We start from the raw sequence: 25,427 nt of genomic DNA, 5'->3' as shown, positions 1-25,427 counted from the left end.
AAGGATAGCAGGCACATGGCAGCACCTCATCCTGATTTGAAAATATATTGGTGTTCCTTCATTGTCACTGGTCTAAATCATGGAATGACATACCCAACTGTACAATGAGTGTGCATTCACCTCAACCTGCAGAGCTTCAGGACTAACCACCACTTTCTCAAGGATAATTAGGAATAGACAATAACTGATGGTCTTGCCAGTGACATCCACTGCCCATAACTGAATTAATTGGAAAAAAAAGCTAATGTAAATTATCTCGTCATTCTTCCACAGCAATTTGGTGGGACATTGGTACACAACAGGTGGAATCTTACCATATTGTTTCAATGTGTCAGGCTCAGATTGAAAACCGCTGTGTAGGGGACACTTCCAGTGACGGTGGGCTCCCGTTCGGGAACGGCATTTTTGGGGCTTTAAGTCAGGTCCCAGGGTCCACGGAGGCGGCAAAAGCAGGGAGAAGGCACAGAGGAGGCACAGTGTAGGCACAGTAAAGGAAAATGTCGAGGCTGAGCAAAAAAATGGCCGTAAATAAAACAACTGAAGGTCCGTCGGGGAGTGGAAAGGTCACCCCGGGGTCACCAAGGGAAATGGAGGCTGGAGCACCGACTCGGCATTGCTTATGGCAGAAGAAATAACTAAGGTGATGGCTGCGGAATTTGAAAGGCAGTTTACAAAATGCATGGAGACAATGAGGAAGGAGATGAGGGAGGTTTTGAGTGTGCTGGTGGAGGAGGCGATTTCCCCGGTGACGACGGCGGTGGCGAGCGCAGTGGCGGAGGTGCGGGAGCAAGGGGAGGCGCTTAGGGAAGTGGAGGACACATTATTGCAGCACGGTGATCAACTTACCTCGATGGCCGGTTTAAGCCGGCCAATGAACGGGAGTGAGGTGGGGGGAAGGGCTGCGGCCATCGGAGTTTGGCAGAACAGGGTCCGAGTGGTCTAGCCGGGGTGGAAAGTTGGGGGGAAGGAACCGAGGTTGGGGGAGGAGTTTTACAAGAGGCAGTGGACGGGAGGAGTTGGAGACGGGGGGCTGTTTACAACTCTTGGGTATCATGTAACGGTACTCTTTCAGAGGTTGGATGGCATTGAGTGTAGGGCTGGGGGGTGAGGGGGAATGGACTCTATAGGTTAATGGTGACCATGGGCGGTCCCGGACTCCTTTTTCTTTTTCTCCTTTGTTTTTTGTTTCCACCTTGGGAGGGTTTGTTTTATTGGATGCATATATTGACAGGTGGGCCGTTGTTTGGGGTGGTGGGAGGATGGGATCGTTGTTATTGTTAAGGGGATTGATTTTGTATTTGTTACCGTTTACTGTCTGTGGGTGGGGTGTAGATTTTGAAGGAAAATGTGATAATGGAGAATAAAAACATTTTTTAAAAAAAGAAAACCGCTGTGTAGCTTTCCAGTTGCACAGAACAGTTTTCACTCCAGATCTTGAGCCTCTCTGGCAAAACCAGCTCCACAGAGATTGCTCAGAACTGAAGACCAACTTCGCCCCGCCCCTCATAACTATGGACGCATGACTGGCATCCCCCACCCCACATCACTACCTGCTCCCTCCATTACCCCCCATGCGTGCAAGTTACCCCCTCAGTGGCCTTGGTGCTCTCCCACCCCCACCCCCCCCACCACATATACGGGGAACCCCCCTCAATGTGGCACCCAGAGTCCCTTCCCCCGGCGCTGTCCCTTGGCACAAGTTGGCACTGTGCTAACCTGGCCTGTCTCTCTCCCCCCAGGGGATATACTTACCTTGTTTCCTTGAGGAGATCCCCTCGACTGAGTCAAATCTTCAAATAGCTGTTGTAAACCCTCACGTTGGAGAGGTTTGAATATTCAGTGAGGGGGAATCATGTGGCAGGGTCAGGGTAATTACATTGAAATGTATTGAAAAACATTAAAGTTACGTTCTCGCCCTTTGTGGGGGTGCACCTCATGATTTCATCGGCGGGGGATGTGGAAAATCGGGAAACACTATTCAGTACGGACTTTCTGCCCACGTCGGCGATCTCACGCATGGCTAACACAGGCTCAAAATCGCACCCAATGACTATCGATGGTTATAGAACATTGGATTGGATTGGACTGGATTTGTTTATTGTCACGTGTATAGAAGTACAGTGAAAACTATTGTTCTGCGTGAAGCTCAGACAGATCATTCTGTACATGAAAAGAAAGTACATAGGGCAAACATAAAATACACAATGTAAATACATAGACTTAGGCATCGGGTGAAGCATACAGGAGAGTAGTACTACTCAGTAGAGAAGATGTGCGAAGAGATCAGATCAGTCCATAAGAGGGTGTTTAGGAACCTGGTAACAGTGAGGAAGAAGCTGTTTTGGAATCTGTTAGTGTGTGTTCTCAGACTTTTGTATCTCCTGCCCGATGGAAGAAGTTGGAAGAATGAGTAAGCCGGATGGGAGGGGTCTTTGATTATGCTGCTCACTACATTTGAAAAACCTAAATGCAGAGCTACAAGAGGATGGTGAAAAATTCAAATCATAAATAAGGATAATTCGTTCATAGAGTATAGCATGGTTTCCAAAACTTTTCCAGCCAAGGAACACTACAAACCTCAGAAGAGTACTGACAGAACTCCTGAGAAACATTCTTATTAGGTTGAAAGAGTTCAACCACAAAAGTTGGTTGTTTTGGGGCAACAGGTACAAATGTAAACAATTTTATAAAAGTATATTCTATTCCTTGTATGTATTCATTTATTATAATTAAAAAGTTCTCTTTTTCAACCTTGTCTTTTTTACTGGGAAGAGTGATGCTACTTATGTTCACAAATTTGTTTACTATTATGAGGGCTATTGGAGAGCTAGATTCTCATATCAGATGCGCGCACACAATCAACTCTCACACTCACACCTCTCTCTCTCACACTCTCACCTCTCTCTCACACATGCTCTCATCTCTCCACTCACACTCCCACACTCCTCCCCCCCCCCCTCCCTCTCTCTCTCTCTCGCACTCACTCTCCTCTCTCCATCTCTGATAAGGCCACACTTGTGCTATCTTTTGTCTTGTGTAAATATTCCTTGATTCATCTCTGTTCATAATGTTGGTGCCTAATCTCTCGTGTCAGTTTATTTGTCTTCTTCTATACACACTCGGGGGTGTTCCCACTACTCTTTGATAGAAAAACGATATGCAACACATGAGGTCAGCCTGTACCAGCTCACTAACAGTCCTTCAGGATTTTAAAGATGTTTTTGCTTTGTTTTCTGCTGTTGCAGACACTTCTGATGACATCAATGAACTAACCACGAATAAATGACTTGTGTGCCTTTTATCCCCACTGTTATTTCCTCTTTTCTATTCGAGTGATCTTGCATTTGTTCATATAAAATGCGCCATTTGTCAGTACAGTCCCATATCATTTTAGAGGCCTCTATATTTTATCCTGTTATTTCTAATGTTTTTTCTTTCACCCTTTGGTAATTTTTTACAGCTTTATTTATCTTCCTGTTTTCAGATAATTTATGAACAATGTGATCCAAGTACGAATGCAGTGTCCTTTATCATCTTTTTTTCCCCCATTCTGATGTTCCCTCCACACCCATGCAACATATAGCCTCCTCGACTGAGAGAATCTCTGATCTCTGCTCCAAGAGGGGTCCCCTATTTCATGCCCTCTGGACTAAAACTTATCTCCATTGGTAGTATGCCAAAAACCTAGCTAAAACCTAAATATACAACTTTTGCCAGTCGATCAATTATCTATTTGAAGTTCAATAGATTTTAAAGACTTGATCTCCCTCCTGTAAAATTATTTGGACTTGCTCTAGGCATCATTCTTTAGGTGTTTCATTGTTGCTTCTTCTATGATACTTTCTCATGCTTTTATTTCCAGTAGATAATGGACTTAGTGGCCTGTTTTTAGAATCATCTTCACCTTTCCACCGATTCTTCGGAGTTGGTATTATTTTTACCGTTCTCCAGTTCTCAGACATGGGACAATATTCTCCCAGAGTCAGAGTGCTGACAGTGGCCAGAAATGGGTGCTGGTAACAATCACGACTGGTTGGTAATAATTCCCCTTCAGTTTTACTGCCGGTAATAATTCCCCTTCAGTTTTACTGCCGGTCCTGCCGTCAGTAAATTTCTCCAATAGCAGCGGAACATAGCCAGGGGGCATATCAGCTTGGTTTCCCCAGTCCCCATTTTACTGCCTCCTACCATGATCCCATCTTGTGCGGGCCAGCAAAATTATTTCCATTCTTTTACTTTCCAATAAATTAATGAACATTCCTTACCCTTACGTGATATGTTGCATTTGATTATCATGCCTAATAAGACCCTCACTCCTTTCATTCCCATTAAAGAATGCCCAACTTATCCTTGGCCAATTGAATTCACCCATGCTAATTGGTTTGTTGCCTCTTATTGAGTGTAAAGTTCCATATTTAGTCTCTTATTAACATAGTGTCCCATGGTCCAGTGGTATAGGTTACTGAACTGGTAATCCACAAACCTGCGGCAAAGCAGATTCCAGGCTCGAATCCCACCATGGTAGATGATACATTGCTCTGTTGCAGGCATGAACGAACTGAAAAATTTAAAAAGCTCAAACACTGTCCATTTTCCATTAATGTAACCTACTGTGATTTACATATTTATTATACTTCATCTTATTTCTTTTTCTTAATAACTTTAGAGTGCCTAATTATATTTTTCCAATTAAGGGGCAATTTAGCGTGGCCAATCCACATAACATGCACATCTTTGGGCTGTGTGGGTGAAACCCACGCAGACATGGGGAGAATATGCAAACTCCACACAGACAGTGACCCGGGGCCAGGATCGAACCCGGGTCCTCAGTTCCGTAGGCATCAGCTAACCACTGTGCCATCATGCCGCCCATACTTCATCTCATTTCTATGTTTCATGTTCCTCTCGTCTCTCAATTTCTTTCAAATAAAAAGCTAATCAATGTACATATCTCTAAATTAATCATTAATTGTGTACTAATGAAGCCTCTTATGATATCTGGAATACCATCGTTTTCTTTGCATATATAAAACGTAAGCTCCTAAGTTTAATTTTTATTACTTGTGGGCAAAAATTTTATCCACTGTTGCACTTTGACATCCACTATCTGCTGGCCTCAGCCTTCTCTAGTTTCAGCATTTCCCTTGCATTTGGTCTGACCGATTTTTCCTCTTTACGTTTTTCACCGTAGCATTGAATTTTAAAAATGTTCTATTTCTATTTCTGCTGTTCCTATTTAAGGTCTATGAAGAAGCTGGTTCAGATTTTCATCAAGTGGCATATTTCAAAACACGGATTGGATTGAGGAATGCACTTCAAGAAGAGATCAGTGGTGCTTTCGATAGAGAAGCTGTTCTCATCACACTTAGTCGACCAATAATATATGCACAACCTGTGGCCTTTGACAGAGGTATGTTTTTCTAGCTGTCAGTTGATCTAGAGATACATCCCTTGCATTATCTGAGGATAGTGTGGAGTTCTGACCACCCCCATTTCCAAGCCTCTCCAATCGGTGCTTTCAGGTCCAAGAGTTCTCTATCCAATGCCAGCAAACCCCAGCTTTTGGTCTTGTATACTTCAAACACCATGCACCACAATCTCTGCCTAACCCAGTGTCATCAGACTCTGTGCCGCCCCTCCATTTCCCAGTTATTCCAGAAAATGAGATTCTCCTTTCCAGCTGCTGCAACAATATGGAGTATCATACCCTACCGTATTACTGGACCCATCAGCAAGATGAAGGCTGCCATTGAGCCAAATCCCACATTTTATCTCCACTGCTACTAAATCCCCATGCCTCCTCCATGTTGCTGAATCTCACTACCTCAATCCCAATTTTGTTGAATGTCATCACTTACAATCTCCCTCTCACTGCTGCTATCTTGAATACTAATATATCTTGCCCACCAACCTGCTGTGCACTGAAACGTGAGGTGGTGCATTTTGGTAGGAAGGAAATGGACAGACAGTGTAAAATAAGGGGTACAATTCTGAAGCGGATACAGGAGCAGAGGATCTGGGTGCAGAGATACATCCTTGAAGATGGAGAAATAACTGAGGGAGAGCTACAGACGAAGGACAGGAAGAGGAAGAGCAGGCAGGGAGTGGTTGATCAACACAGCGGGGCTGGTGGGCTGAAGTGCATTAGTTTCAATGTGAGGAGTATTTCAGGTAAGACAGATGAACTTGGATTAGTACGTGGAATTATGATATTGTTGCTATGACAGAAACTTGGTTGAAAGAGGGACAGGATTGGCAACTAAACATTACAGGATTCAGGTAGGATAGATGGGGATGCAAAAGGGATGGGGGAAGTTGCATTATTAGTTGAGGAGAATATCACAACTGTGCTGAGGGAGGAAACCTTGGAGGGTTCAGGCAGCGAGGCAATATGGGTAGAGCTCAGGAATAGGAAAGATGCTGTCACAATGTTGGAGTTTTACTACAGACCTCCTAACAGCCAGCGGGAGATAGAGGAGCAGATATGCAGACAGTTCTTGGAAAGATGCATAAACAACAGGATTGTTGTGGTGGGTGATTTTAACTTTCCCTATATTGACTGGGACACACTTACTGCTAGAGGCATGGATGGAGCAGAATTAATAAGGAGCATCCAGGAGGGTTTCTTGAACAATATGTAAATAGCCCAACTCTAGAAGGGGCCATATTAGACCCGGTGCTGGGAAATGGGCCCGGCCAAGTGATCGAAGTTTCAGTAGGAGATCATTTCGGGAACAGCGATCATAATTCTGTAAGTTTTAAGCTGCTTATGGAAAAGGACAAGAGTGGTCCTCAGGTGAATGTGTGAGACTGGGGGAAGGCTAATTACAACAGCAATAGGCAGGATCTGGAGAGTATTGACTGGGTGAGGCTGTTTGAGGGAAAATCAACATCTGGGATGTGGGAGGCTTTCAAATATCAGTTGACTAGAATTCAGGACTGGCATGTACCTGTGCGGACGAAAGATAAGGGTGGCAAGTATAGGGAACCCTAGATAACGAGGGATATTATGAACTTTGTCAAAAGGAAGCATTCATGAGGTCTAAAAGGCTGAGGACAGATGAAGCCCTTGAAGAATATAAAGCAAATAGGAAGGAACTTAAGGCAAGAGTTAGGAAGGCTAAAAGGGGTCATGAAATGTCATTGGCAAACAGGACTAAGGAAAATCCTACGGCGTTTTAGACATATGTAAAGAGCAAGAGGGTAGCCAGAGAAAGGGTTGGTCCATTCAAGGGTATTGGAGGGAATCTATTTATGGAAGCAGAGGAAATAGGAGAAATACTAAATTAATACTTTGCCTCCGTATTCACCAAAGAGAAGGACTCGGTGGATGAGGAGTATAGGGTAGAGTGTGTAGATATTCTGAGTCATGTTGATATTAATAAAGAGGAGATGTTGGGCATCTTAAAAAGCATTAAAGTAGATTAGTTCCCAGGGCCTGATGGGATCTACCCCAGAATACTGAGGGAGGTAAGGAAGGAAATTTCTGGGGCCTTGACAATCTTTGTATCCTCATTGGCTACAGGTTAAGTTCCAGAGGACTGGAGAGTAGCCAATGTTGTTCCATTGTTTAAGAAGGGCAGCAAGGATAATCCAGGAAATTATAGGTCGGTGAGCCTTACGTCAGTGGTAGGGAAATTATTGGAAAAGATTCTTAGAGACAGGATTTACTCACATTTGGAAACAAATGGACTTATTAGTGATGGACAGCATGGCTTTGTGAAGGAGGGCTCATGCCTCACTAATTTGATCGAGTTTTTCAAGGAAGTGACAAAGATGGTAGACGAGGGAAAGGCAGGAGATGTTGTATACATGGACTTCAGTAAAGCCTTTGACAAGGTACCTCATGGTAGACTGGTACAAAAGGTGAAGTCACATGGGATCAGAGGAGAGCTGGCAAGTTGGATACAGAATTGGCTTGGACACAGAAGACAGAGGGTAGCAGTAGAAAGGTGCTTTTCTGAATGGAAGGCTGTGACTAGCAGCGTTCCACAGGGGTCAGTTCTGGGACCTTTGTTGTTCGTAGTGTATATAGATGATTTGGAAGAAAATGTAGCTGGTCTGATTAGTAAGTTTGCAGACAACACAAAAATTGGTGGAGTTGCGGATAGGGAAGAAGATTGTCAGACGATACAGCAGGATATAAACTGGTTGGACAGCAGGATATAAACTGGTTGGAGTTTTGGGCGGAGAAATGGCAGATGGAGTTTAATCTGGACAAGTGTGAGGTAATGCACTTTGGAAGGTCCAATGCATGCACAATAAATGGTAGAACTCTTGCGAGTACTGACAGGGAGAGAGATCTGGGCGTGCATGTCCACCGATCACTGAAAGTGGCAACGCATGTGGATAAGTTGGTCAAGAAGGCATAGGGCATGCTGGCCTTCATCCGTCGGGGCATTGAATAAAAAAATTGGCAAGTCATGTTGCAGCTGTTCAGGTCCTTAGTTAGGCCTCATTTTGAATATTGTGTACAATTCAGGTCGCCTCACTACCAGAAGAATGTGGATACTTTGGAGAGAGTACAGAAGCGGGTTACTAGGATGTTGCCTAGTATGGAGGGCATTAGCTATGAGGAGAGGTTAGATAAACTCGGTCTGTTCTCACTGGAACGACAGAGGTTGAGAGGCGACCTGATAGAGGTCTACAAGATTGAGTGGCATGGACAGAGTGGATAGTCAGATGCTCCTTCCTAGAGTAGGAGAGTCAAGTACATGAAGTAAAGTGCACGGGGAAAAGTTTAGAACTGATGTGCAAGTTAAGTCCTTTACACAGAGGGTGCTAAATATATGGAGGTGGTGGATATATGGAGGTGCTTGGGGAGGTGGTGGAAGCAGCTACAATAGCGGCATTTAAGAGGCATCTAGACAAATATACGAATAGGGTGTGAATGGAAGGATACAGACTCCGTAAGTGATTGCGGTTTTAGTTTTGGCAGGTGCCATGGTCGGCGGAGGCTTGGAGGGCCGAAGGGCCTGTTCCTGTGCTGTATTGTTCTTTGTTCTTTGAATGTAGCAAGACATGTGGAGAGAACAGTATACAGTATCCTGGGCATTATTAATAGGGACATGATGTACAAAAGCAAGGAGGTTATGCTGATCTTAGCTGAAGTATTGTGTACAGTTCTGGGTGACGCACTATAGAAAGGATGCAAATGCATTGGAGAGAATGCAGAAAGGTTTACAAAAGTGGTTCCAGGGATGAGAAACTTCAATTATGAGGATAGATTAAAGAGGTTGAGATTCTTCTCCTTGGAGAGAAGGAGATTTGATCGAGGTGTTCAAAATCATGAGGGTGCTGGACAGAATAGATAGGGAGCAACTGTTCCTGCTCGTAAACAGAACAAGAACGAGAGGGCACAATTTAAAGTGATTTGCAAAAGAAGCAAATGCGATGTGAGAAGAAGTTTTTTCACACAGCGCGTGGTTCAGGTCTGGAATACGCTGCCCGGAAGTGTGGTGGAGGCAGGGTCAATCAAGGCATTCAAGAGAGCATTAGATGATTATTTGAATAGAAACCATGTGCAAGGGGAAAAGGCAGGATAATTGAACTAGGTTAAAATGCTCATTTGGAGCGCCAGTGCCTAGATGATGGTCAAATGGTCATCTTTTGCACCATAACAATTCTGTCATTCTCAGGAAAAAATAGTGTGCATGGGCAAAGGAACATATGATAATAAAGGATAAATTTACAGATTTGTTTGAAAGCTGATTAGTTGCAGAATATGATTCCCAAAACTGAAGTTACAAATTGCGTAGCATTTAGTCTAAAAAAAAAACTTGACTAATTTCAACCATTATAAATAAATGACCCTGATAAAGCATTGTGTATTCCATCGCATGATAATGATTGCTATTATAAAACAATACATTGATCAATTCACACAGAATGAAACAACTCCTTAGAAATTGAAATCAACATTTCAGTCTAATATCCGCTAGTCTGCATTGGATTCTGTACATGTTTGTTTAAAGTAATGCAGATGTGGAAAAGACCAGTTCAGATTTGGAATTTGAACTAATAATGGCATCCTGTGATCCCAGAGAATATTTTGATTGCAACTTTTTGAGAGAGAGTTTTGCAGTTAGCTTGTGCTATATAATAAAAAGTAAGATGTGTATGCCTCATTGCAGTCAGAAACAGGGGAAATCATAACGGGGAACAAGGAAATAGCTGAGGAACTAAATTTGTACTTTGCTTCTGTTTTCACAAAGGAAGACATGAATAATGTACCGGAAGTTCTGAGAAACACACGTTTTAGCGAGGAGCTGAAGGAAATTAGTATGGTTTGGGGGAAATTTGGGGATTGAAAGCGGATAAATCTCCAGGCCTGATAATCTTCATCCCAGAATACCTAAGGAAGTGGCCCCAGAAATAGTAGATCCACTGGTGGTCATTTTCCAAAATTCTTTGGATTTTAGAATGGTTGCTACAGATTGGACGGTTGCTAATATAACCCCGCAATTCAAAAACAGGTCGAGAGAAAATGGGGAACTTTCGACCCGTGAGCCTAATGTCGTTAGTAGAGAAGTTGCTGGAGTCAGTTATCAAGGATTTCATAGCACAGCATTTGGAAAGCAGTGGTATAATCAGACTAAGTCAGCATGGATTTACAAAAGAGAATAATGCTTGACAAATTGTTGCTCTTTCTAGCTTTAGTCTATTTGCTCTGTTTAGGTCACCTTTGCTCATGAGTCGCCAGGTATCTTTATGATACCGCCATGTGGTTCAAGTTCAGGTTATGATTAATAACACAGCACACCGCTTAGTAAGGATTAAAACAACGGTCATTTATTATATACAACAAGCGATATTAATACCCTAATACTACTTTCTATATAACAAACCTATCACTACTGGCCAATACTTAACTTAGGAAGGGCCCACCAGGTCAGGGAAACGAATGGCTTGTCCAATCAAATCTGGCCCGCGGGATTCAAAAGGCTTCTACAGGTCGGTGGCTAGGTGTCTCTACCGGATAGCGATCGTTGGATTCAAACTTACTGCTACCGGTGGCTGGTCTTGTGAAGGTCTCGAGCAGGCGAAGATGAGAGAGAGAGAGATCTGAACTTGGACCTTTACTTTTATAGGGGCCAGGGGCTTCCCGCCTCCCGGGGCGGCCCTTGACCCTGAATCCCAAGTGATTGGATTCGGTCCCCAATCTCTGGGGTCGATGTGTCCAATGGTGAGGCGATTCCTCGATCGGGGGGTGGTCGCTCACCTGTCTTTGTTTCGGCCACTGCAGGCGCCAACAGGTCTGGCCCGGTATTCAATTGCTAATATGTTGCAATTGTTCCCGGGGATAGCCGGTTTAACTGTGGATGTCTGAGTAGATTCGGTGTAAACAGTCCTGAATGAAACTGCGGATACCTGGGTTGATGGGCTGTTGATAGCCCTGAGTATCGATCTGGGCTACGTTCCCCGAGCTGAAGCTGCAAACCTGTCTGCAGCTGCCTGCTTGTGTCTTTTTGGCTGCTTTTCCCAGCAGTCTTTCGGGTTAGCCGTTTTAAACTGGGTTTTGGCCAGATTAATCGGAACGCAGCCATTTTACATGGCTACAAAATCTACTGGAATTCTTTCAGGATGTAACAAGTAGAGTTGACCAGGGAAAACCAGTGGATGTGGTTTATGTAAACTTTCAAAGGGGTTTTGACAAGGTCTCAAATAGCAGATTGCTATGTAAAGTTAAAGCGCATGGGATTGTGGGTAGTCTCGAAATGGATAGAAAACTGGTTAGCAGACCTGAAGCAAAAGGCTGGAATAAATGGATAGAAAACTGGTTAGCAGACCTGAAGCAAAAGGCTGGAATAAATGGATAGAAAACTGGTTAGCAGACCTGAAGCAAAAGGCTGGAATAAATGGATAGAAAACTGGTTAGAAGACCTGAAGCAAAAGGCTGGAATAAATGGATAGAAAACTGGTTAGCAGACCTGAAGCAAAGGCTGGAATAAATGTATCTTGTTCTGATTGGAACACGACAGGCAGTGACTAGTTGGATATCGCAGGGATTTGTGCTACAACCACAACTCTTCACATTATATATTAATGCTTTAGACGAGCGAACTAAATGTATGATCTCCACATTTTCAGATGATGCAAAGTAGGGTGGGAGGGTGAACTGTGAACAAGATGCAGAGATGCTTCAGCGGGATTTGGACAGACTGAGTGAGTGGGCGTATGCATGGCAGATGCAGTATAATGTGGATAAATGTGAGGTTATCCGCTTTGGTAGAAAAAATAGGAAAGCAGATTATTATTTGAATGGGTGTAAATTGAGAGAGGTGGATACTCAGCGAGACCTTGGTGTCCTCTTGCATCAGTTGCTGAAAGTAAGCGCGCAGGTACAGCAGGCAGTAAAGAAGGCAAATGGTATGTCGGCCTTCATAATGAGAGGATTTGAGCATAGAAATAGGGATGTTTTACTGCAATTATACAGGGCATTGGTGATTCCTGGGATGGCGGGACTAAGTCAGGTAGGATTATATTCATTGGAGTTTAGAAGAGTGAGGGCAGATTGCATAGAAACCTATAACATTCCAACAGGATTAGACAGGGTATATTCAGAAAGCATGCTCCTGATGGTGGGGGACTTCAGAACGAGGGATCATAGTTTGTGGATAAGCGGTAAAGATTTTAGGACTGAGATGAGGAAAAATTGCTTCACCCAGAGAGTGGTGAATTGTGGAATTCACTACCACAAAAAATAGTTGAGGCCAAAACATTGTGTAATTTCAAGAAGAAAATAGATATTGCTCTTGGGGATAAAGGAACCAAGGTATATGGGGGGAAAGCAGGGTCAGAGTACTGAACTTGATCAGCCATCAACATAATGAATGGCAGAGCAGGCTTGAAGTGCCAAATGGCCTTCTGCTTCTATTTCCAATGTTGGTTTCATACATCCTGTTGCCACTGAATAACATATTTGTCATGCCAAACATTTTGTGAAGGATTGAAAAGGCAAGTTAAAAGTGGCGAAAACAAACCCAATCATATGGATTTCTTTATTTGATTCTAATTCATTCATTCATAATCTTCCTTGAAGCTGTCCTTTTCTGGCTGAATTACAAAGCTGCTTATGACAACTGGAATGAACAGCGAATGGCACTACACAAGGACATTCATGTGGCTACAAAAGAAGTAGTTGACAAACTGCCTGGAATTCAGCAAACCTCTGCTCAAGCATTCGGCACACTTTTTTTGCAGCTGACTGTGAATGATTTGGGCATCTGCTTACCTATCACCAACACAATACAGGTACCATATTAATACACAGTAGCAGAAATAACTACGGATATTAAGTTATTGTAATGGTATAATGCAACATCAATAATATTCAACTGCCTGCTATCATTAATTAAATTATGTTTTTCTTCCCTTCTGAATTATTTTATTCCCTGAGCATTGATTCCTTATTGAAGCCCAGTTGCTTCTGGGCCAAAGTCACCCTCTAGGATTGTCCTAATGGCCATGCTTTTCAGTAATTTTTCTCTCTCCAACCCAAGGATTTTGATTGTATTTAAGTCTTGTTCCAGCTGGAATAGATAATTCACAGAAAAGAACTAGAATCTTGGACTTCAGTTAGTCTCTGGCTTAAGTACCTTGGTCATCATGGGAGTTCTCCAGTACTACTTCAAAATTTGAATGTGAACAGGACTTGAAGATTTTGTGAACAGTCCAGTTGTAGCTCTTTCTCTTCCCCAGGCCTTTATTTGTTTCCATCATATATTGGGAGGAAATGTCTTGAAGCTAGTGTGAATTCATCATTCCTTAAGTGTCATACTTGAAAACATCACAGCATTTTGTTTCAAAGACCTTTCTTGTAATAAGCTCCTCGAGCATGCTCCACCATTCTATAGGATCATGGCTGATCTGACATTCCTCACGTCCACTTTCCTGCCCTTTCCCCGTAACCCTTGATTATTTTATTGATCAAGAATCTATCTATCTCCGCCTTAAATATATTCAAGCACTCTTCCCCCACAGCTCTCTGTGGCAACTAGTTCCAAAGATTCACAACTCTCTGAGAGAAGAAATTCCTCCTCATCTCAGTTTAAATTGGCACCCTTTATTCTGATCCAAGACTCTCCCATCAAATTCTAGACTGTCCCATGAGGTCTCAAACATCCTCTCAGCATTTACCCTGTCAAGCTCCTTAAGAATCCTATATGTTTCAATGAGATCACCTCATTCTTCTAAATTCCAATGAGTAGTTCATAAGACAATCCCTCCATACCGGGCATCACCCTAGTGAACCTTCTCTGAACTGCCTCCAATGAAATAATATCTTTACTTAAATAAAGTACTCACAGGTGTGGTCTCACCAGTACCATACATTTACAGCAAGACTTGCCTACTCTTATGCTCCAATCTAAGGACCAACATTCCATTAGCTCTCCTGATTACCTGCTGCATCTGTGTGATACCTTTCTGTGTTTCATGCACGAGTACCCCCAAGTCCTTTTGTGTTGCAGCTTTTGCAGTTTTTCTCCATTTAAATAATACTCCGTTCTTTTGTTCTCCCTTCCAAAATGAACAGCTTCACATTTTCTCACATGATACTCCATTTGCCAACTTTTTCACCACTTACTTAACCGATCAATATCTCTTTGTAAACTGTTTGTATCCCTCTCGCAACTTGCCTATCCACCTATTTTTGTGTCACCTGCAAATATGAGCTACAGTACATTTGCTTCCTTCCTCCAAGTCATTAATATACATTGTAAACCATTTCAGTCCCAGCACTGATCCCTGTGGAACCCCACTGGTTACAAGTCACCAACCTGAACAAGAACCCCTTATCCCCACTCGCTGTTTCCTGCCCTTTAGCCAATTCTCCACCCATGCCAATATACTACCTCCAACACCGTCTTATGACATAAGCTTTTATGAGGTACCTTGTCGAACACTTTCTGGAAGTCCAAATACAACACATCTACTGGTTCCCCTCTATCCACTCTGGTTGAGACTTCCTCGAAAAACTCTAGTAAGTTAGTCAGACATGATATCCCTTTCGTGAAGCCATTCTGAATATGCTTGATTAGATTATGATTTCCAAATGTGCTGCTATTAGTTCCTTAATAATTGATTCAACATTTTTCCAACAATAGATATTAGGCTAATTGGCCTATAGTTATCCACATTTTGCCTCCCTCCCTTTTAGAATCTCCCCCCAGCCGGGTGGGAGAATCGCCGGGGGCTGGCTTGAATCTCGCCCCCCCCGTGTCCCGAATTCTCCGCCACCAGAGAATCGGCGGGGGTGGGAATCGCACCGCACCGGTCGGCGGGCTTCCCCCGGCGATTCTCCGGCCCGCGATGGGCCGAAGTCCCGCCGCTGTCAACCCTCGCCAGCCGGCATGGATTGAACCACCTATCTTACCGGCGGGAGAAGACGGTGCGGGCGGGCTCCAGGGTCCTGGGAAGGGCGCGGGGGGATCTGGCCCGGGGGGGGGTGCCCCGGCCCGCAATCGGGACCCACCGATTGGCGGGCGGGCCAGTGCCGTGGGGGCACAATTTTTCTTCCGCCTTCGCCATGGTCTTCACTATGGCGGAGGCGGAAGAGACCCCCTCCACTGCGCATGCGCGGGGATGCTGTGAGCAGCCGCTGACGCTCCCGCGCTTGCGTCGCCCGGCGAAGTCCTTTCGCCGCCGGCTGGCGTGGCTCCAAAGGCCTTTCCCGCCAGCTGGTGGGGCGGAAATCACTCCGGCGCGGGCCTAGCACCTCAAGGTGAGGGCTTGGCCCCTAAAGGTGCGGAGAATTCCGCACCTTTGGGGCGGCCCGACGCTGGAGTGGTTCCTTCCACTCCATTACGCCAGATTCCCCCGCCCCGCCGGGTAGGGGAGAATCCCGGCCAGTGTGTCACATTGGCAGTTTTCCAATCGTCCGGAGCATCTCCAGAATACAAGGATTTTTTAGAAAATTACAACCAATTCATCCACTACCTCTGTAGCTACTTCTTTTAGGATCCTAGGATACAAGCCATCAGGGACAGGGGATTTATCTGCCTTGAGCCCATTAGTTTGTCTAATACTACTTCCCTAGTGATGGTGATGATATTTAATTCCTCCCCTGTATTCTGTAGTATTAATGGGATGTTCAAAGTATCTCCCACCATAAAGACTGATGCAAGATATCTGTTTAAATCCTCTGCCATCTCCTTGTTCCCCATAAGTATCTTCCTGGATTCATTTTTTAAGTGGCCTATGTTCACTTTGACCTGTCTCTTCCTTTTTATATATATATAAAGAAACTCTGATTGTCAGTTTCTATATTCCTTGCTAATTTGCCCTCGTAGTTTACTTTCTACCTCTTTATTATGTTATTAGTCCTCCTTTCCTGGATTCTGAATGTATTTCATCTTCAGGGCAATCACTGACTTCTGCCTCCTCATATGCTTTTTCCTTTATCTTCATACTCTCCTTCACTTCCTTGGTTAGCCATGGTTGGTTTATCCTCCCTCTTAGAATCTTTCCTCCTTATTGGGATATAATTTTACTGAGAATCATGAATTACCTCCTTCAATGTTTGCCACTGCTTTTTACTGTCCGCTAATTTATCCACCCAGTACACTTTAGCTAATTCTATCCTCATTTCATTGTAATTCTCTTTATTTAATATAAACACAATTGTTTCCAATCGAAGTTTCTCACTCTCAAACTGAATATTAAATTCTATCGCATTATGATCACTACTTCCTAGGGGTATTATTACTCTGAGGTCATTTATTAAATCTGCCTCATTCCCCATTACCAGATCCAAGATAGCCTGTTCCCTGGTTGGCTCCATGACATATTGCTCTGGGAAACTATCCCTAACGCACTCTATGAATTAATTGTTGTAACTACCTGTACCAACATGATTAAACCACTCTACATGAAGATTAAAGTCACCCATAATTGTTGCTCTATTCTATTTACAGCTCCTATATTTGTTGATCTATACCCTTTCCTACAGTGTAGCTACTGTTTGGAGGTTTATACACTGCTCCTAGACACTACTTCTTCTCACCGATCTTTCATGTGCAAGCGACTTGGGTTCATGGTACTTTTCATTGTTGTCACGGTCAGCTGCCGATTAACCTACATGAAGAGGCTCAACCAGAAAACACAAATACTGGAATGTTTGGTGGGATTTACCAACTAACCCGCCACGTGTTTTTCAACGGCGGAGATAGCCCACCAGCAGGATTTATTGACGCCGCTGTTGTCAACGGGATTTCCCGGTGACTGCACCCCTCGTCACCGGGAAACCTGTGCCGGTGTGGGACTGGAATATCCTGTCGGCGTGAACAGCCCGTAGACCATGCCTGTTATATTTATAGAATATAGTTATAGAATAAATCCAGCCAATCTCGCCAGACTCCATACCTGCCCTCAAGTTTCAGACTTTACAGCTGTAACGTGCCAATAATAATAATAATAATAATAGCTTATTGTCGCAAGTAGGCTTCAATGAAGTTACTGTGTCAAATGATAGTAAAGTGATCCTATTGCACTATGACTTCAAAGTGGATCTTGTGTGCTGCTCCATCTGTATTACAGCTCTTACATTCTCCATGTTACATTTCCTGACCTTCACTCCTCTTCCTGTGCTTAACTCTTTGATTTGGTTCTGGACCTCTCTGAGAACAGTGCCAGAAGCACAAATAAACTAGTACACCACATAACACTAAATATTATTATTTTAATTATATTTGAAGGCAACCTATTAATATTATAAAAAGTAAATACTAACATTGAACAACAAATTATTTAGCAGCAAAACTGGTTCAAATTGTCCCAATTTAGACTGAAAACTTGTTGCAATTAAATTTGGAAAATATTACTTGTGATTTTTGTTATAGATCTAAAAACAATATGGATATCACAATGTTGGCATTATTGACACCTTAACTTTTTGAATGTTAAAACCTAAAAAATATTTTTTGACATTGGCATTATTAGATTCAACACATTCCTCTGCTATTCCTCGGTCCATCGTTAAAGACAAAAGTTTTCATCTTCATTAAGATAATGGTAAAATTAAACATTTTTGTTCTGATAGAAGTAATCAGCTAATTTCAGGCTGAACTATGGTAAAAATGTGTTCATGGGAATGCATATAAAATTTGACATTATTTGTGTAATTGAAATACTTTCCACTTTAATATTAGTAAGTCCGAAGCCATTATTTTTAGCCCCCCACTACAAGCTATGTTTCCTAACCGCTGACTCTATCCCAGCCAATTTGCTCACGATCTTGATGTCACATTGGTTGCCGGGATGATCTTCCAACGTCATATTCGTGCCATCACTAAAACTGCTTATTTTCACCTCTGCTACATTACCCAACTTTCACCCCTGTTCCAGTTCATCTGCTGCTGAAACCCTCATTCACATCTTCGTTACCCCTCGACTCAATTATTCCACTGCATTCCTGGCTGACCTCCTATATTTTTCCGTCTGTAAATTTAAGGTCATCCAAAACTCAGCTGCCCTTGTCTTAACTTTTAGAAGGTCTTGCTCTCCAAGCAACCAAGTGCTCACTGGTCTACATTAACTCTCCACCCGCAATGCCTTCGTTTTAAAATTCTCATCCTCGTCTCAAATCCCTCATGGCTTCGCCCTTTCCAGCCCTGTAAGCTCCTCCTGTCTTACAACCTTATGAGGTACTTGCAATTCTTCCAATTCTGGCCTCTTGCATTTCCAATTTTAATTGCTCCAGAATTGGTTGCTTCAGTTGCTTTTGCACCAGCTCTGAAATTCACTCTCTAAACTTGTCCACCCCTCTGTCTTGCTTTCTTAAAATATACCTTTCTGACCAGGCTTTTGGTCATCTGACCTCAGATATCCTTATGTTGTTTGGTGTCATACTTTGATTTCTAATGCATCTATACAATCTTGGGATATTCAGTTATGTGAAAGGCACTTTATAAAAATAGTTTTTTGTTGGATGATGTCAATGTTGTTTTAACAGTGAATTTGGTTGTTTTTGGCAGGCTAATCACAGTATTGATTTTGATCCTGGGTCGGCTATGGTTCTTACCATTGAGAGCACCTTGATCACTGCTTGCTCATCTGAATCCCTAGTCAGCAAAGGTCATTTTAAAAATTTCTGCATACGATTTGCTGATGGATTTGAAACTAGCTGGGATGACTGGAAACCAGAACTACAGGGGGATATAGTAATGAATGCCTGTGAGTTTTCTACTTATTTATTCTCTCACTCTATTCCCTCTCATACCCTCCAAACCACCCGCCGTCTTCTCAAACCACAATTTATCTAAAGTGGATGGGCAGGATTTAGAAGTCAGACCCGCCGCACCCAGAATAAGCGAGGAGGCTGCTGGAGTGCAGGCAGTTTTTGCGGAAGGCCCGCCTCTGTGCTCCAACACTGATACTCCAGGAAGATACCAATGGGCAGATCAGATGGGCACAGAAGTGTCAAATGCAATTTAATATGGGGAAGTGTTTGGTTATACATTTGGGAAGGACAAAGTAGGCAAGGGAATGCACAATAAATGGTAGGATATTGAGAAGTGTAGGGGAACAGAGGGACCTTGGATTAGGAGTGAACTGAGGAGTGTTTTCTTTCCACCACAGGATGGTGGTGGTCTGAAACTCATTGATGCAATAAAAATAAGTTACAACAGCTCTCCAGCCCTTAACCCCCACCTCCCCACACGCTCCCTATGCCCCCCTCCATGCCAATATATGGCACTTCATGCCCCTTTATCAAGTCCCTATGGCCTCCATACCCTTGTGCCACCTACCCCTACCTACCCCTATTAGCCTCTCATACCCAGCCCCCCATGGCACCTCATGCCCGTCATGAACCCCCCCCCCCCCCCATGACTCATGAAACCCCCCCCCATGGCCCTTTATAGCCACTATGCCAACTCATGCAGACCCATGCCCCCCCCCCCCCCCCCATCCACCTCCCTTTGCCTTACCCCCTCCATGCCAACTCACCCAGTGTCCACCATGGGCAAACCTTAGGAGCCATGCTGATGTAAAATTATGTTTCTTTTCGTCATGGGATCTGGGCATCGCTGGCTAGGTCAGCATTTAGTGCCCAACCTATTTAACCTTGAGCAGGCAATGGGGAGCTGCCTTCTTGAACTGCTGCAGTGGTCCATGCAGTGGTACATCCACAGTGCTATCAAGAAGGGTATTCCAGAAATTTGACCCAGTGACAGAGACGTATTGGCAATATATTTCCAAGTCAAGGTGGTGTGTGGCTTGGCGATGAGCTTCCAGGTGGTGATGTTCCCATGCATCAGCTGACCTTGCATTTTTAGATGATAGTGGTCATGGGCTTGGAAGGTGCTGACTAAGGAGCCTAGGTGAGTTCCTGTAGTACATCTTGTAGAATGTAAACACCGCTGCCACTATACGTTGGTGGTGGATGGAGTGAATATTCATGGATGGGGTGCTAATCAAGCCATCTGCTTTGTCTTGGATGATGTCAAACATATTGAATGTTGTTGGTACAACATCAACATCACCCACCCTCATCTAGGCAAGTGGAGAGTATTCCATCCCACTCCTGACTTGTGCTTTATAAATAGTGAACACGGGGAGTCAGGAGGTGAGTTACTCGCTGCAGGATTCCTAGCCTCTGACCTGCACTTGTAGCCACAGTTATTTATATGGTTAGTCCATTTCAGTTTCTGGTCAATGGTACCCCCCAGGATGTTGATAATGGAGGATTCAGCAATAGTAATGACATTGAATGAGAGTTAGATTCTCTCTTGTTGAAGCTAGTCACTGCCTGACACTTGTGGACAGCATGGTAGCATTGTGAATAGCACAATTGCTTCACAGCTCCAGGGTCCCAGGTTCGATTCCCCGCTGGGTCACTGTCTGTGCGGAGTCTGCACATTCTCCCCGTGTGTGCGTGGGTTTCCTCCGGGTGCTCCGGTTTCCTCCCACAGTCCAAAGATGTGCAGGTTAGGTGGATTGGCCATGATAAATTGCCCTTAGTGTCCAAAATTGCCCGTGGGGTTGGGTGGGGTTACTGGGTTATGGGGATAGGGTGGAGGTGTTGACCTTGGGTAGGGTGCTCTTTCCAAGAGCTGGTGCAGACTCGATGGGTCAAATGGCCTCCTTCTGCACTGTAAATTCTCTGAAACTATGAATGTTACTTGCCACTTGTCAGCCCAAGCCTGGATATTATCTAGATCTTGCTAAATTTGGCCATGGACTGCTTCAGTGTCTGAGGACACATTAATGTGAACATCAGTGAACATGTTCACTTTTGACCTTATGATGGAAGGAAGGTCATTGATGAAGCAGCTGAAGGTGGTTGGGCCTAGGACACTACCCTGAGGAACTTGGTGTCTATTGATCAAAAACAATTGTTTGATGCACAGGCTGTCCTTCAACCAATCTGTTATGAAAATAAATATTTCTACTCTATAGCCACTTGGAGCTGTCAATGAAACTGCTCACTTAATAGGTACCCCACTGTGACCATGTTAGTTTGCAAAATTAGTAATTACAGCACAAATCCTCTAATCCTCAGGTTTATGTTTACAGTCAGAAGGAAATATTAAGCACTTCAGATTGTTTTTTAAATTAAATTTAAAACTCAGTGGCATTGACAGCTTTGAAGGCGCCAAAGAGTTATGAGAATTCTAATGAGTTAATGGACTAAAATCAAAAGGGCCTTACCTACCCCAAATGGTGCCTTAACTCTCACAAAGGTGTTCTGGAGATCATATCCAAAGGGTTATCCAAACAAATCTTTTGAGTTCAAACTAGCTCTTAACTGGCCTATTCTGCACACTTCTGGGGCGGGATTCTCCACTCCCACGCCGAAGTGGCCGCGCTGTTGTGAACGCCGTCGAGGTTCACGACGGCGCGGAACGGCCCCGGTCCCGACCGATTCAGGCCCTGACAATAGGCCAGTATCGGGGCCGCGTCATCTACACGCGCCAGGCCTTGTCGCCCGTGTAAAAGCGGCGCCGCATAGATGACGCGGCCGGCGCCGCATAACGGACGTCATGCGCGGGTTGGCCGGCGCCAACCCGCACATGCGTGGTTGCCGTCCTCTCTAAGTCCGCCCCGCAAGAAGATGAGGGACGGATCTTGCGGGGCCGCGGAAGGAAGGAGGTCCTCCTTCAAAGAGGACGGCCCGACGATCGGTGGGCACCGATCGCGGGCCACCCCACATTCCAGGTGAAGCCCGGTGCAGGATCCCCCCTCGCCCCCCCACAGGCCGCCCCCCCAGCGTTCACGCACCGCCCACGACTGCAGCGACCAGGTGTGGACGGCGCCGGGGGGAACCCGCCGTTTTGGCCTGGCCGCTCGGCCCATCCGGGCCTCAGAATAGCGAGGGTGCCGGAGAATCGCCATTTTCGGTGTCTCCGGTGATTCTCCGGCCTGCGAAACTCGACCGGGCCGTTCCCGCCGCTTGGGAGAATTGCGGGAGGACGTCGGACCGGCATCCCCGGAAATTTTGGCGGCCCACGCAATTCTCCCAACCGGCGTGGGAGTGGAGAATCGCGCCCCTGGTTTCACACTCCTGACCAAAGGCAGGTGATCATTTAAATAGCCAGCTGCCTCTGTACCCATAGATTTTCCTTTGTTTATTTATCTACCATCCTCTTAAATTCATCTATGCTATTCTCCTCAACCACTGCATGTGGTGCTGGGATCCACATCTGTAACACTCTATGTAAAGAAGTTTTTCCTGAATTTGAAACATTGATTATTTTATATTTATGGCTCCTAATTTTGAATTCTCCAACTAATAGTCATCTTCTCTGTATCTCACCTATCAAACCCCTTCATATTTTTAGACATCTCCATCAGGTCATTGTTCTTCTATTGTTACGACATCCTGAGCTAGTACGCGGTCAATTCCAGCCCCACAGGTTCCAGAATCCCAACATAAGTGAATTAACCAATAATTCGTAGATTTCCATGAAATCTTTGAGTCTCAACTGCACCAATGACTTACCAGATTTGTAAGTAAAACATTTAAAAAAACTTTATTTATAGCAAGAGAAAAGATAAACATGTAATGGCAAAAAAATGGAACAGCGGCCTACTAATCTAATTATTCCCCTAGCCCTGTCCCACCCTCCACCCAGACAGATACTCAGTGGAGGGGATAGGAAACGTTCAAAATAACAGGAATTAAACTGAGGATGAAAGATACATATCTTCACTGCTGAGATTGTGCTCTTTGTAGGTGAGGCCCGAACACAAGGGCCTCGGTTGGTTTAGATTGTTTGGGATCTACCTTCTGTTAGTACTGTCAGGCTGTCAGACTTCCTCTGGAGTCACCTTCACTTCCACTGACTTTGGTTTTCACAGAGAAAATTCCCCTCCGGCCCATGCAATTCTAACTTCGTCCACCAGATGGACTACCAGCCTCACTGAGTAAAACTGAAGTTCTCAACATGAAATTTAAAGGCGGGTTTTTAAACCTCTGGCCCTGCCTGCAGCTGCTGCTGGATTGACCTTACTTTAGTCAATCTGACTGTAGAGAGAGAAAGGTCTTTACTTTGCACCTTCAGACAGAGACCCATCAGATCAGAGAGATCAGGGCTTGTACTCTCCGGCTTCTTGATCCAACCGAAAATTAACTTGGAAAACAATCTGACACAGAATGCCTATCAGCTCAGCTGAGGAGAAAACAAAGCCTTCAACTGAGGTTTTGAGGGGGATCCACCCCCTTCAGGGAGAGAGAACTTAAAAGCTTTCTTCAACTCTGTCCCAAAAACTAAACTAAAACCTGAGAGTCAGCCTGCCTTTCTTTTCAGGACTTTCTGGAAGCTTCTGAAGGCTCCACCAATCACAAACGAGAGTAGAATATGTCCTGGAATTCCAGAAGAGCTGATTGGCTGTTGGCCAAGTCTGTTAAAATGACATCACAGGACCCTGCCACACAGCTGACTTCATGGAGGGGAATCACCTTGGTTGGGCCAGTTCAACTAGCAGCTTGCAGCGGTGGGGTTTCAAAAACTTAATCCCAAAATCCACAATGTTGCAGAAGCCAGCAAGACAGTAATTACAAAGGACACGAGAATCAGTCAAGAGGTTCCTTACACTATTCTCAAGAGAAGAGCCTTTCCTTTTATGTTTATTATTTAACTACAGGTTGCTGACCCACAATGCGTGTTACAATCTAATTCCAATTCTTTATCTCACAGCCTTGACCAAAGTCGCACACAACCAGCTTCTACAACCACACTTTTTCATTCAGGTGAAAGATTAGGAAGTCTTTTCTTCAAATTGCCACTTTGGCTTCGATCTAGTAAGAAACAGTTTTTTTTTTAAACAGGTTTTATTGCCACAGAGAACTCTCTAAATAGTAATCCAGCAGACTTGAAAAATATCTGTCCACGATAGGGCAATTGCCATGAAAATTAAGTTAATTCTGATACTTCTAACAGGTGTTGTGCCAGATGGGACATATGAAGTATGTTCACGGACTACTGGGCAAGCTGCAGCAGGTAATTTATGTTCATATTAAATTATCCACATCAGCATCTGACTCATTAATATCAGAAATTTTGATCAATAAATGTTGAGGAAAGATACTTATGAGCTATGGCAAGTGAAGCAATAACAAATTCATGTGACTTGCACCAAAATCAAGAACGCGTTGTGGGTTTTACGCTAAAGCATTAATACTACCTGTAAGGGCAACACTGGCGCAGTGGGTTAGTCCTGTTGCCTCACGGCGCCGAGGTCCCAGGTTCGATCTGGGTCACTGTCCGTGTGGAGTTTGCACATTCTCTCCGTGTTTGCGTGGGTTTTGCCCCCACGACCCAAAGATGTGCAGGCTAGGTGGATTGGCCACGCTAAATTGCCCCTTAATTGGAAAAATGAATTGGGTCCGCTAAATTTATTAAAATAAAATACAACCTGCAAAAAACACATATTTTGACAGTCCCATGTAACTTGCATTGTAATAGATACACTGTGAAACCCTTGCAGATTACAAACTGCAGAATTCAGCAGAATTTTAATGCACCAAGTCCACTTGCGACTTAAAAGAAGAGATCTCTTCATGTTTTCCGTGGGAACTTTCTTGCTCTATTTGGCAGAGCATGGTTGGCTAAGATTAGGCTTAACTGGGAAACAGATGGCCAATTAGTGGATTCAAAGAGCAACTTGCAACAACCTCTGAAGAAATATGAAAAGGTGTTTGAAGATTCACTAGACTCTATGCTCTGAAATTGAGGGATGAAAGAGATGGAGACTGGGCAATGGGGTCTTGCAGAGTGAAGGAGAAAGGCATTCAGACATCGGCACATCTTCGGGCAGCTTCGGTTTCTGTCCAGCAGTTGTGACCAGTGTTGTGTCTTCATTGGAGTGATTGCTGACACTCGCAATATTAATACCGATGCTAGATCCATCCCTGAAATCTCTTTTGAGCCTGTTTGGAAGTTGCGTGCCCTTTGTCATGAAGGTGTTATTGATTGGGTTTTTTT

At 44.1% G+C, this 25,427-nt stretch overlaps 1 protein-coding gene across 10 annotated transcripts in view; it reads left to right on the top strand.

Annotated features, from left to right (window-relative positions):
* The window catches only part of kiaa1109 (KIAA1109 ortholog), a 626,997-nt gene that overhangs the window by 447,863 nt on the left and 153,707 nt on the right, over positions 1–25,427 (top strand). For all 10 annotated transcript variants that reach the window (XM_072495716.1, XM_072495713.1, XM_072495719.1 and 7 more), the window contains 4 exons: positions 5,242–5,410; positions 13,043–13,254; positions 18,975–19,173; positions 24,384–24,443. In XM_072495716.1, coding sequence (XP_072351817.1) covers positions 5,242–5,410; positions 13,043–13,254; positions 18,975–19,173; positions 24,384–24,443 — 640 coding nt within the window. The remainder of the gene's footprint in view (positions 1–5,241; positions 5,411–13,042; positions 13,255–18,974; positions 19,174–24,383; positions 24,444–25,427) is intronic.

The sequence above is a fragment of the Scyliorhinus torazame genome, chromosome 3, assembly GCF_047496885.1.
Source record: "Scyliorhinus torazame isolate Kashiwa2021f chromosome 3, sScyTor2.1, whole genome shotgun sequence".
Classification (NCBI taxonomy): domain Eukaryota; kingdom Metazoa; phylum Chordata; class Chondrichthyes; order Carcharhiniformes; family Scyliorhinidae; genus Scyliorhinus; species Scyliorhinus torazame.
Note: the sequence above shows the minus strand (reverse complement) of the source record. Positions and strands in the feature narration are given on the sequence as shown.